Source organism: Corapipo altera, unplaced genomic scaffold (assembly GCF_003945725.1).
Source record: "Corapipo altera isolate COAL_440 unplaced genomic scaffold, ASM394572v1 290, whole genome shotgun sequence".
Classification (NCBI taxonomy): domain Eukaryota; kingdom Metazoa; phylum Chordata; class Aves; order Passeriformes; family Pipridae; genus Corapipo; species Corapipo altera.
This window is the reverse complement of record NW_020885041.1, coordinates 266,851-279,231: the sequence shown is the minus strand read 5'-3', so window position 1 is coordinate 279,231 and position 12,381 is coordinate 266,851. Positions and strand designations below refer to the sequence as shown.

Below are 12,381 nucleotides of genomic sequence, written 5' to 3'. Positions count from 1 at the left end.
TTAAAGCATTAAGTAATCTAATTGTGCCGTGGCCACAAAGTGGCTTAAAGGCTGCGAGCGGAGAGCGAGGGGGGCATGAGGCCCCTGCCTGGCTCCGGTGTCGGTGTCCCCGGAGGGGATGGGTGTGGGATGGGGGGGGACAGGGGACCACAGAGGGGTTGGGAGGGGGACACACTGCCACCACCCTCAGGGGCTGCTGGTATTTGGGGACTGGAGCAAGAGAGGGTGATACTGACCCTGGTGTGGAGGCCCCCATGGTCAAAGGGGATTTTTGGGTGGAAGAATTTCTGCGTGGAAAGGGTGGTCAGGCCTTGGAAGGGGCTGCCCAGGGAGGTGGTGGAGTCCCCACCCCTGGAGGTGTCCAAGGAAGGACTGGATGTGGCACTCAGGGCTCTGGGCTGGGGGACAAGGTGGGGATGGGGCACAGGGTGGACTCGGTGATGTTGGAGAGCTTTTCCAGCCTCAGGGATTCGGGGATCCTGTGAAAGTTTAGGGTGAGTTGAAGCAGATGTTTGCAGTCGGGGGGTGTGATGGGGTTCAGGACAGGCCAGTCCAGGTTTTTGGGGACACTCCACGCAGAGAGGTGCCCGTCCCTGTTTCACTGCTCTCACCTGTGCCGCCCCGTCCCCACAGGTCTGTCGAAGATGCACTGGTCACCAGAGCATGCCCAGTCCCTGAACCAGTGGCCGGAGCAGCACCTGGACGTCTCCTCCACCACCTCCTCGCCGGCCCACAAGTCCGACCTGTACCCCAGCACCCGCCAGCGCTTCAACTACGCCTGGGCCAACGACGACATCTCGGCGCTCACGGCCTCCAACCTCCTCAAGAGGTACGCCGAGAAGTACTCGGGGGTGCTGGACGCGCCCTACGAGCGCCCGGCGCTCGGCGGATACGGGGATGGCACCTTCGGGCCCGTTAACGGGCAGAAGGGGGACGGGGAGCCCTGGCCGGGGGCTCACGGCTCCGATGGCACCTACCCCCTGACGCCCATCCACGATGGCCTCCCCGGCGCCAAGGGGGTGGTGCCGCCCGCCGTCCCTGCCGCCGGCGGGGCCATCGGGCTCGGCGGCTCCCCGGTGGTGTCAGCCAACCTCGCCGACCCCATGTACCCCGGGAACTCCTGCGGAGGGGCCGCCGCCGGCTCCGGCGGGCTCGGGGCGTCTCAGGAGTACCCCTCAGGCTACGGCGGCACCTACTTGCCCTCTGGCTACTGCACCCAGCCGGCGGCAGCGCTCCCACCCCCGCACCCATCCGCCCTCCACGGCTCGGGGCTCCTGCAGCCCCCGCACCCCTCGCCCGCCCTGGTGCCGGGCTACGGCTCCTCCGGCCCCATGTACAACTACGCCGCCGGCAGTTACCCGCCGCAGCCGGGCTACGGGGGCATCCACCCGCCCCACCCCCCCGCCTCCTACCTGCCCTCCGGCATCGCGGCGCCCACCCCCATCCCGGCCCCGCCGCCCGCCGCCCGCCCGCCCGGGGTGCCCGGGTACGGCTACCAGAGCGCCGGGCTGGCCCCCCTGGCCGTGCCGCCGCTGGGCACCGAGGCGGGCGCGCTGAAGAGGAAGGCGTTCGACATCGGCGGGGAGGACGACGGGGAGGGCAGGTACAGGAAATACAGCTACGAGCAGCCAAAGTCCCCCTACCCCATGTCGGACAACGGCGAGTGCCGGGGGAACGGGTTCGGCGGCGCTGCCGAGTCGCCCCAGGTGGCCTTCAAGCCCGGGAAGCGGCCGGCAGGAGCGGGGAACGCCGAGGAACACGCCAGCAAGTACGGCGGGCAGCAGATGAAGAGCATGGTCTCGCCGCCCTACGGCGCCGGGGACGCTCCGCTGCGGCCGGCGGAGCCCTTCGAGAAGTTCAGCCCCCCCCCTCGCCAACGGGGAGCGGGCGGCGGAGCCGGGACCCCCCTTCCCGCTGCGGCTGCCCCCCAAAGCGCCGGTGTTCGGCGGCGCCCCAGTGGAGGAGCAGCCCAAGAACGTCGACCCGCTGGTGCTGGAGCTGGTGAACACCAAGGTGGTGGAGCGGGGGCCGCCGGTGCAGTGGTCGGACGTGGCCGGGCAGGTGTCGGTGAAGGCGGCCATCGAGGAGGAGCTGGTGTGGCCCATCCTGCGCCCCGGCGCCTACAGCGGCGCCAGCCACCCGCTGCGGACCCTGCTGCTCTTCGGCCCCCGCGGAACCGGGAAGACGCTGCTGAGCCGCTGCATCTCCACCCAGCTGGGCTCCACCCTACTGAGGCTCAGCGGGACCACCCTGCTCTCCACCTGGAAGGCCGAAGCCGAGAAGATCCTGCAGACCGTGTTCTTCGTGGCCAGCTGCCGCCAGCCCGCCGTGGTGCTCATCACCGAGGCCGAGGCCTTGCTGGCGGCCCGGGCGGGCGAGGACGGTGGGCAGGCGAGCAACCTCAAGTCCCAGCTCCTCTCCTACCTGGACAACGTGGCTACCTCATCCGAGCAGAACGTGGTGGTCATCGGGACCACGGCCCGGCCGGGCAGCATGGACGAGGCGTCGCACCGGCGCTTCGGCACGCGGCTCTACATCCCGCTGCCGGACGGCGCCGCGCGCCGGCACATCCTGCGCCAGGCCCTGGCCCAGCAGAGCTGCTGCCTGAGCGAGCGGGAGCTGGCGGCGCTGGCGCAGCGCACCGAGAGCTTCTCCGGCGCCGAGCTCCTGCGGCTCTGCCAGCACGCCGGGGCCGCGCGCCGCGCCCTGCCGGGACCCCCCACCTCCTACCAGGACCTGGAGAAGGCGTTCTGCAAGGTCCGCCCCGCCGCCTCCCAGAAGGAGCTGGACTTGTTCCTGGAGTGGGATAAGATGTACGGCACCAGGCACTGACGGCAGCGGGGGGACGAGGGCGCCGGGACGGACCCCGAGGCCGCGGGGCTGGATCTGGGGTTGGGGTCTGCGGGACTCCGGTTCTCCGGGCGGGGTCGGATCCCTCCTCCCAAAAGCGCGGAAGGCGCCGCCGGCAGCACCACGTACCTCATCTCTCTCCTCTTTCGGACTCACCCAGGGAATTTCCCCTCCGTGGTTTTTTCGGGAGTGTCACCCACGACTCAGGATAAACCTATTTATTGTTTTCCCCTCTGTCCGTCCCTGGACCAGCGGTGCCAGCGGGTTGGAGGTGCCCCGGGATCCGGCTCTCTGCCGTCGGGATCCACTCCAGCGTTGGATGCACGAGCTCCCCCCGTCCACCCAAAAGCTTTATTATTGTTTTTTTTAACTGCTTTTATTGTTCCCAACAGAAATACCTCGGGCGTCTTCCGAGCCAAGCAGCCCCCTCACCCCTGGTGATGACCTTGATCGGGGAGGGAGGGGCAGGGGGGACACCCAAAAACCAGGTGACACCCCAAAACCAGGGAGTTCCACCCCAAAACCAGGGGGTTCCACCCCAAAACCAGGGAGTGACACCCCAAAACCGGGAGGTTTTGGAGTAAAATGCTGTAGATTGTTGAATATCCTAGACTTGGGTTTTTATTTTTGTAAGGTCTGTAGTATTTTTTTTGTTTGTTTGTTTGTTTGTTTTTGTTTTTTCTTTTTAACTACTCAGGAAAAGAATTACCTCAGAAAAATGAAAGAATGTGTTTTTAAAAACTCTTTTTATCTTCTCAGAAAAAAAAGGAAAAAAAAATAAATTTTTTAAAGAGTTTTCTGACCTGGGACAAAGCTGCCTCATGCATTTGCTTCCAAAGGGGGTGAAGAAAGGAAGAAAGAAAAGGAAAAAAAAAAAATAAACTTGAAGCTGTTACAAAGATGAAATTTGAATGTATTTCGGGTGCTTTCCACGTATATTATGCCATAATTTTATTTTTAATTTTTGCTTTTAACATTGTTATTGTAGCGTTTGGTGGAGTAAAACGTGTCTTCAACGGGAAGTTTAGTGCCGTAGGTTGGGAGCTGTCGCTGGCACCACTTTTTGGAGCAGGGTGGGTCCCCATTCCCAGAGCCAGGCTGGGACTGGGATCCTCCCCCCAGTGTGGGTTTGGGACACAGGGGTCACCCGGGCTTTGCTGGGAGGATTCCAGTGCTGACACTGCTCCTTTTTCACCTGAAATCAGGGAATTTTGGCTCCTCTGAGCTTGGGGAAATCACTTCTCTCCTGCCCCCCCCAAAAAACCCATCAGGGCTGAGCCGGGGGTTTTGCACAGAGCATGAACCCCCCAACCCACCCACTCGCCCCCCACTCCTCTGCATTGCTGTGGGGGTGGGGTTTTCCCCTAATTAAAAAATAAAACCCTAATTTTTATGGTTTTTAGTGCTCTATAGATGGGGAAGCAGCTGCTCCAGGCCCTCCCCCTCAGAGCAGCCCCCCCAAACCTCAGGGTCTGCACGTGCAGAGAGAACAGACCCCTCACGGGGACTCCCCCACCTCACCCCGAAGTGTCTGCCAGGTTTTTTCCCAATTTTTTCCCAGTTTCCTATTGCATCCAGGGCATTACCAGGGCACCCCCTTTGCTCCTCCTCCCCCCCCCTCCAAAAAGTGGTGCTGGGTTCCTGAAGACTTATTATTATTATTATCCTATTTGTACACTCTCTGTAACCATTTCTACCTCATTTTGCAACATATTGTACATGAAAGTATTTAATTCATGTCTTATTGATGTCTGAGACAGACAAGCTCTAGGGCTGGGATGGTCTACCTCAAGAAATGCTGTATTTTAAAAAAGAAAAGTATTACACAGTATTAAAGAGATTACATGAACAACTCCTGTCCTTGGGGGCGATGAGGGTCCGGGTGTGTCCCCTTCCCTTGTTAGAGGTGTCCCAGGTGTGTCCCCTTCCCTTGTTAGGGGTGATGGGGGTCCAGGTGAATCTCCTTCCCTTGTTTGGGGTGTTGGGAGGATCCAAGGGTACCCCCTTCCCTCGTCAGGGATGTCCCATCCCTTGCTAGGGGTGATGGGTGTGGGGTCCAGATTTACCCTTCCCTTGTTCGGGCAGTGGCACCGATGTCCTGCTGAGGAGGGGGCCCTGCTGGAATGTCCCCCCCCTTCCCCCGGGCCTGGGGGGCTCAGGGGGGGTCTCGGGCAGGTTTGGCTGCTGGGGAGGACCCGCCCAGCACCTGCAGGTACGGGGGAGGTGCAGGAGGGGCTGGGAATGACGGGGGAAGGGGGCAGGGGGTCGGTGGGTGCGAGGGTGAGGAGTTGGGTGCCGGATCCCGGGTCGGGAGGGGACAGGGTGCTATCCCTGAGTGGTGGCCGGGAGGTGCTGGAGCCTTTGTGCTGGCGCTGGAACATCCGGAACAATCCGGCTTTTATTGGGACCCCCGAGGTTCCGGCGCTGTGGAGAAAGGCTGTGGAAAAATGGGAGGAAGGCTCCATCCTCCTCCTCCTCCAGCAAAGGGGGGCTCGGCTCCTCCACCTGCTGCCGGCACAGCCCCACAGCCTCCCTGGCGAGCTTTTCGAGGAGATCCAGGGAAATCTCAGCTTTATCGACACCCCGACTGAAAGTGGGAGCGCCGGTGTCACCTCGGGGCTGCGCTGTCACCTCGGGGCTGCATTGCCACCTCGTGGTTGCGGGGTCGTCGCCCTGACCCCGAGCGAAGCCAAACCCGGCTCTGCTCCGTGGATTTGGGGTGGGAGAGGAACAGGCAGGTCCCGCTGTGGGGGGCGGGTGTTACATCCCCCCTCCTTGGGGAGGGACAGGCGAGCTGTTGTCGTGGCCTCTGGGAGGTGGGACGGGGGTGGTGGAGGTGTCCCAGGGGGCAGTGCCTGTCCCCATCCCGCCCCTCCAAACGTGCTGGCGGCAGCTGTAGAGCCCGGATATCCCAGCCCAGGTGAATCCCAGGGATGCAGGTGGGATGCTCCAGGCTGGAGGGGGATGTGGGAAGCAAAGGATGTCGTGACTGGAGGAGTGGCCGGACAGAGGGACAGATGTCCCTGGAACACGCTGCTCTGTGAGGTCAGCGGGGGATTGTGAGGTCAGCAGGGGGTTCTGTGCCCCTGGTGCCAAGGGGCACCAAATCCATGCTGGTACCCAAACGATGCTGGTGCCCGTGGGGCTCGTCCTGCTCTTGCTGGCCACGGGTGGCCGGGGCGATGACACGGTGGCGGCCACCGTGGGCCGTCACACCATGGGCCGCATCGCCGAGCTGCTGTCCCGCTCCGAGTGCCTCCAGCTCCAGGCAGAGCTGAACGGGCCCGACGAGGAACTGCAGGAGCTGCAGCTGGAGCCGGAGCATCTCTCCGGGAGGAACCTCCCCGCCCGCCCCCGCCGGAGCCGCCGGTGCTCGGAAGCCCTGCGGCACTGGCTGGTGACGGCGGGAGAAGCCACGACCTGGGACCGGCTGGTCCGGAGCCTCCGCCGGATCGGCCGCTCCGACATCGCCCGGGAGCTGGGGAAAAACCTGAACCAAGACCGGAGCCTGCAGCTGAAGAGGAACGTGGAGGGATACAGCCGGAGCGTGCAGCACCTCAGCTCCGTGCAGCTGCAGCCCGGGGGGATGCGGGGCAGGAGGGCCCCCGGCACGGGGGATCTGCTCTTGGAGCGGCAGCGGCTCCCCCGGTACAGCCGCGACCCCCTGGGCTGGGTCCAGCCCGTGGTCCTGGGCGTCCTGGGAGCCTTCCTCACCTCCACCCTCCTCACCGGGACCCTGATGTACTACTGCCACTGGAGGAGGCTCTTGGCCACCTGAAACTGGGATGGTTCCCACACCGGAGCATCGCCCGGAATCTGCCGGGAGGGAAAACGAGACCCAGTAAAGCCTCATGGAGGGACTGAGATGGAGAGACCGACCTTGTGTGTTCTCCCGGGCAGGGAGGGGCCCGTCCTTGGGTTACCAAGGCCACCAGCCACCCCCATCACCCCTGGCTGCGCTGGAGATGTCCCTGGTTGTCACTGGATGCCAAGGTGCCCTGTGGCAGGGATGGAGCCGGGCAGAGCTCCCTGGGCTGCAGCCCCAGTGTGGGGTCCCGCTGGGGCAGGGAGGGGGCAAAACCTCTCTGCTGGGTTCTGGGCTGAGCCAGCACCAGGGGTTAATTATTCACGGGCGAGAGGGTAATTTTAACCCCAGTGACCTGACGAGTTGTGGCAGAGGCATTTTGTGCTGCTTGGAGTCATCTGGGATGACACTCGTGGCTTTCCTGGGCTGAGGAGCCACCAGGGGTCTGGGGGCTTCTCTTTATATCGAGAACTGGTTTGCATCAATCCAACCAAGTGGCCCAGGAGCACTGGAGAAGGAAGGGAAGGACAGATAACCCCGAGTGTGGCTTTCAGAGACGAGCAGAACAGTTAAAATCTACACAATTCACAGAATGCTTTTTTCCCCCCTGATTGGAACGGTGCCCGCTGCCCTTCCTGAAGCACCAGCATGGCCAGTTCCTGGCACGGAGCTGTCCCTGTGTCCTCTCAGGTGGCTCCTGCCCATCAGTGAAGGTCAGGCCCAGCGGCTGCTCCGCAGGGTGAGGGGCTCAGGGGCTGTTTTGCCATCTGTCACCTCAGCCCCCCCGTGCTGGGGAGCGTCTGCCTCGGCCGCGGGGAGCCCGAGGAGCAGCTCGAGGCTGGTGGATGGTGGGAGCTGGGGATGAGCTGGTGGGTCTTGGAGTGTTCACTCTGGAGCCCTGCCAGCCACAGGGGCTGCTCAGGGCTGCAGGTCCCCCCTGGAGCAGCCTGGACCCGCAGGGTGGTTGTGGCAGGGTGTGTCCCCTAAAGCATCGCTCAGTCTCCCTAAAGCAGGAGCTGGAATACACTGGGATAGGACTGGGATGAGCTTTGTGTCGTGCCCAGGGGGTTTTGAAGCTGTGACTCCCAAGATGAGGAGCCCGGGGGCTCCTCCAGGGCAGGGGTTGGTGCTGGACACCCACGCTTCAGACCAGCCCCACCTTGCAAAGCCACCCCTGGAGTCCTGCCCTGGCAGGGGTGACCTGTCTGGGCCGAGGGTGTGGATTTTGGGGACTGGGGAGGCAGTCACTGCTGTGTGAAGGTTACAGAACGACAGGGCAGCCAGGAGAAGTTGTTAAAACAAGATGGACATACCTCTTTATTGCAAATTCCAAAGTAAAAAGATGTACAGTACAAAGGAACTCAAAAGTTCAGACATGGAACTCCCAGCCCGTTCCTCCATCGCCTTCCTCCTCCCTCCCCCCTGCTCCATCCTCCTCCTCCTCTCCTCAGGTCAAACAGAACAGAGAGTAAAGCCAAGGGGGGTAAGGGGGGAGCATGGACAGCTCGGGGTGAAGCCCAGTGGCCTGAGAGGGGTGTCAGAGGGAGGAGCTGCCTCTGCAGGTGGAGGGTGTGGGACTGTCGTAGCAGCATTTTTGGCCCCCCCCTGGCCCCCCCAGTGCCCCGGCTCTGCCCCAGGTGCCTGAGACCCTCCACGCATCACACTCGCTCGGTAACTAAGCCTCACAACACCCCTGTGAGGTAGGGAATGAGCCACCCCGTTTACAGATGGGGAGAACTGGGAATGCTCCGTCCCCGTGCCCCAGTTAAACCAGTGCCGTCGTTGTGTGGCACTGGTGAGGTGCAGGACGGCACAACCACGCTCCGGGCCCTGCAGTGCCAGTGGTTTGCTTTAACCGGCCTCAACCAAGCAGGAAAATTCACATTTGTTGAGCAAATTGGACCAAAACTGTAACAGGAAAAACGATTCCAGGGCGACCAAAACTCAGACAGGGAAAACCAATTCCAAGGTGACGCCTCGGACATTCAACTCCAAGGTAAGTCCTGCCCTTGGCAAGGGGTTCACACCCAGCTCAGCCCTTCAGGTCTGGAGGGGGAGTTGGTGGTGGGGTGCAGGTGAGGGGTCCTCTGTCACCGGCTCCAGCCCCAATCCAGGGCCCTTCAGCACCACTGAGCAGCAGGACGCCCCACTTGTCCCCACCGACCCAAACCCTGTCACTCCACAGGCATCCCATGGGATGAGGGTTGATCTGGAGAAGGGAAGCCAAGAACAGGGGTGGGACTCAGGGTCTGGAAGTGCTGGGTCCTGGCAGGGGGACCCCCAACAGCACCAGTGCTCAGAGCTCCTGACCTGCCCTGGGAACGGACTCAGAGGGGGCTCTGCAGCTGCTTTAGGTCCTTTTTTGGGTCCTTTTAGTGCAAGTGAGAGGGGGTGCAGGGTCAGTGAGGGGCTGCAGGGTGAGGGGCTGCAGGGTGAGGGGTTCCAGGGTCAGGGGTTGCAGGGTCAGGGGTTGCAGGGTCAGGGGTTGCAGGGTGAGGGGTTGTGGGGTCAGGGGTTGCGGGGTCAGGGGTTGCGGGGTCAGGGGTTGCAGGGTCAGGGGTTCCAGGGTGAGGGGTTGGGTTACAGCGTGAGACACCACAGACCAACAATGTCCTCCCCTGCCAAGGGCACCCACCTGCCCCAGCCCTGAGCAGGTTCTGAGCCCCCCTCAGAGGCACCGACCCCACAGACCCAGCGTGGGCACCCAACACCAGGTAACACCAAACCCCTTCCAGCAGCTTCTCCTGCACCTCACTCTGCTCCACAAAAACCACCCTAAAAGGCCTTGGAGGAAGCACAGAGGAGGAGGAGGAGGAGGAGGAGGGGAGGGAGGATGCAACCAGGCAAATAACTGGGACACCAAGACAACCTTCCCTTGTACAGTGAAAAGGGTAACGTTTATTTAATTTTCTTTTGGCTTATAGTAATTGTTAATCATGTTGGGTAAGACCGGTATGAGCCACCATGCAGTTTCTAATACACTAATCTTTGCTATTGAGCTTTTACAGCTTGAACAGGTTTTTTTATTTTATTTTATTTATTTTATTTTATTTTATTTTATTTTAATTTTATTTTACTTTTGCGGCAGAAAATTAAATAATCCAAACTCAGGTGTGGCCTCTGCGGAACGCCGCGGGGTTGCCTGGAATTTTTTTGTTCAACGTTGGCTTCTACATTTTTAAAAAAAGGTGAAGAGGAAAAGTGAGTAAAGCAGCTTGGACTGGCATTTCGTTCTCGCCCTCCCCTCGGCGCTTTGGAGTCACAGATTTGACCCAGGAGGGAGAGGGTTTTAGAGGAGGGGGAGAGAAGGGAAATACTTCTGTGGGGTGTGATTTTTGGCTACTTAACAGCAACACCCCCTCCCTTGCTTTGCTCCCACAGCCCTGAATCCGGAATGGGAATTCCGTGCAGGAGTTTGGATTGGGAGATTTGGGTGCCACATGAAGGTCCCTGAGGCTCCTGGCCCGAAGTTTCCTCCCCCCCGCTTTGGCTTCACCCAGTGAAGCCCCACCACGTCCTGCCCCCCCTCAGCTGAGGGAAAAACCCACCCCGGGGAGGAAACTAAGGGAGAAAAACCACCCCAAAACCCCCCCCTTGGGATCCTTTTTGAGCAGAAGGACCAACTCCAGCCGCCCAGAGGCTGAAAAACCTCCTCCCTCCCCTTCCTGCTCAGCGACCTCCTGCCTTTCATACGGATCTAGCATTAAAAAAATAAATATCTATACAGAGTTTGAAGGGACTTTTTATTTTAAAAGTAATCGAGTAGCTTCATGAGTTGCCAGTACGAACGCACCGAGCGTCACCTGCGAGACTCAGCCCAGCCTGAGGACAATTATTATGGAGTTCAGCCAAATCTTGCATAGAAGTGGTCAACTTATTGCACATTGGAACCCAAAAGTGGAGACTTTTGCTGCTGCAAAGATCGCTTGCAATAAAGCTTTTGTTAAAATCTATTTTGGGGGGGGTGTGGATTTTTGGATTTTTTTTTTTTTTGGTTGGGTTTTTTGGTTTTTTTTTCTCCTTTGGGGGACGTTTTTCCTGGCTATCTAAAGCCTTGAAGGACAACTGAAAAAATCTTAAAAAAATAAAAATAACCATGGACAATGGCATAAGCCAGAAGCCATTCTATAATTTTTTTTTTGTAGTTCTTTGTATTTACAAAAAGGCATGCCGATAAAATAAAATGATATATTACAGTATTTATAACGTCTCTTAAAAAGTTCAACCACGCTTTTCAGCTATTTTTTTCCTTTTTTTTTTCTTTTAATGTTCTTTTTTTTTTTTTTTTTTTTTTTTTTTCTAATTAACCTTTTGTACATTTTTAAGATTTATGGTTGTTATTTTTTTTTTTTTTTTTTTTCATCATCATCATTATTGTTATTATTATTATTATTATTATTATTATTATACATCCCACCCTTGGAGCAACGGGGGCAAGGCAGGACAGGCGAGGTCCCTGCTGTGGGGCAGAGCTGCTCCCGTGCCCGTGGCCGCCCCGGTGGCACAGATGGCTGCTGGATGGCTTCCTGCTTGGGTTTGGTTTATTTTAAGTGGTTCCTGTCGTTTTTCTGGGTTATGGGATTCTGCAAACTGAGATTCACCCTCCTGTCGAGTTCTGGCGTCTTGGGTTTCTCCCCCCCACCCTCCTCCCCTGCTCTGGGTACCCTTGGTTTGGTTGGGGCCAAACGTCACCTCCCTTCGCTCCCCCTTCCCTGCACCCACCCAAGCCCCCCCTGGCCCTGAAGAGACCCCCCCCAACCCGAGCGGGGCTGGCCTGAGAACTGGCTGAGCCGTGAGGACGCCCCAAAAACGGAGCTGGGGATGAGGAAACAGAAATGCTTTTGGAGGTGGCTCGTGACGTCCTTCCCTGCCGCAGCGAGACCAGGCAAGAGGTAGCTCCGGTTCCCCCCCCTCTCTGCGGGGCTGTGATGGAGGTGTGGGAGATGGGAAGGGAGGTGAAGGCACCCGACAGCTCCTCCTGTGCCCCTGCTGGGCTGTCCCCCCCCCCCAAAACCCTCCTGGCTACACCCCACAACACAGGAAGGGCCACTCTCCCAACATAGGGGTTCGACTCCACGTTCCCCCCGATGGCCACGGGACAGCCAAGGGGGAGTCCCATCCCCGTCCCCCACCTCGTGGGTGAGCCCCCCACAAATTCCCACCAGCAGAGATAACACACCGGTTTTTTTTTTTTTTTTCTTTTTTTTTTTTTTTAAGCTTTTATCTCTCCCAAAAGAAGTGTCTGCGCCGCAGGACGGAGGCCGGACAGTCATTAACGCTAAATATTGCAGGATACAACTGACCTTGCTGGCTGGTTGAAGCCCTAGGTTTTGGGTTTTACAGTGACATGGATAACAAGCCATTCCCAGATTTATCCTCTCCCCTTGGGTGAGGTCCAGAGCAGCATTTGGAATTTTTGTTCTATTTCAGTGTGCAAAAGAGATGGCTCTATGGAAAAGAAAGACAAAAAGTTGTTAAACAGACACACACAATTCATTCATCTGCTTGTTGGGGTTTTGCTGGGGTTTTGTTGGCTTTTTGTTGCGTTCTTTTTGGGTTTTGTTGGGGTCTGATAGGTTTCGTTGGGTTTCACTGGTGTTTTGTTGGGGTCTGATAGGTTTTGTTGGGTTTCACTGGTGTTTTGTTGGGGTCTGATAGATTTTGTTGGGTTTCACTGGTGTTTTGTTGGGGTCTGATAGATTTTGTTGGGTTTCATTGGGGTTTTG

General features: G+C 58.8%; 1 protein-coding gene across 1 annotated transcript; it reads left to right on the top strand.

Annotated features, from left to right (window-relative positions):
• The first annotated feature begins 487 nt into the window (after nucleotides 1-487).
• Nucleotides 488-2,839, top strand: FIGNL2 (fidgetin like 2). The gene is given in 2 exon segments (XM_027668504.1): nucleotides 488-1,862; nucleotides 1,864-2,839. Coding segments are annotated over 2 exon segments (2,301 nt in total). The 5' UTR covers nucleotides 488-530; the 3' UTR covers nucleotides 2,833-2,839.
• Nucleotides 2,840-12,381: the final 9,542 nt, after the last annotated feature.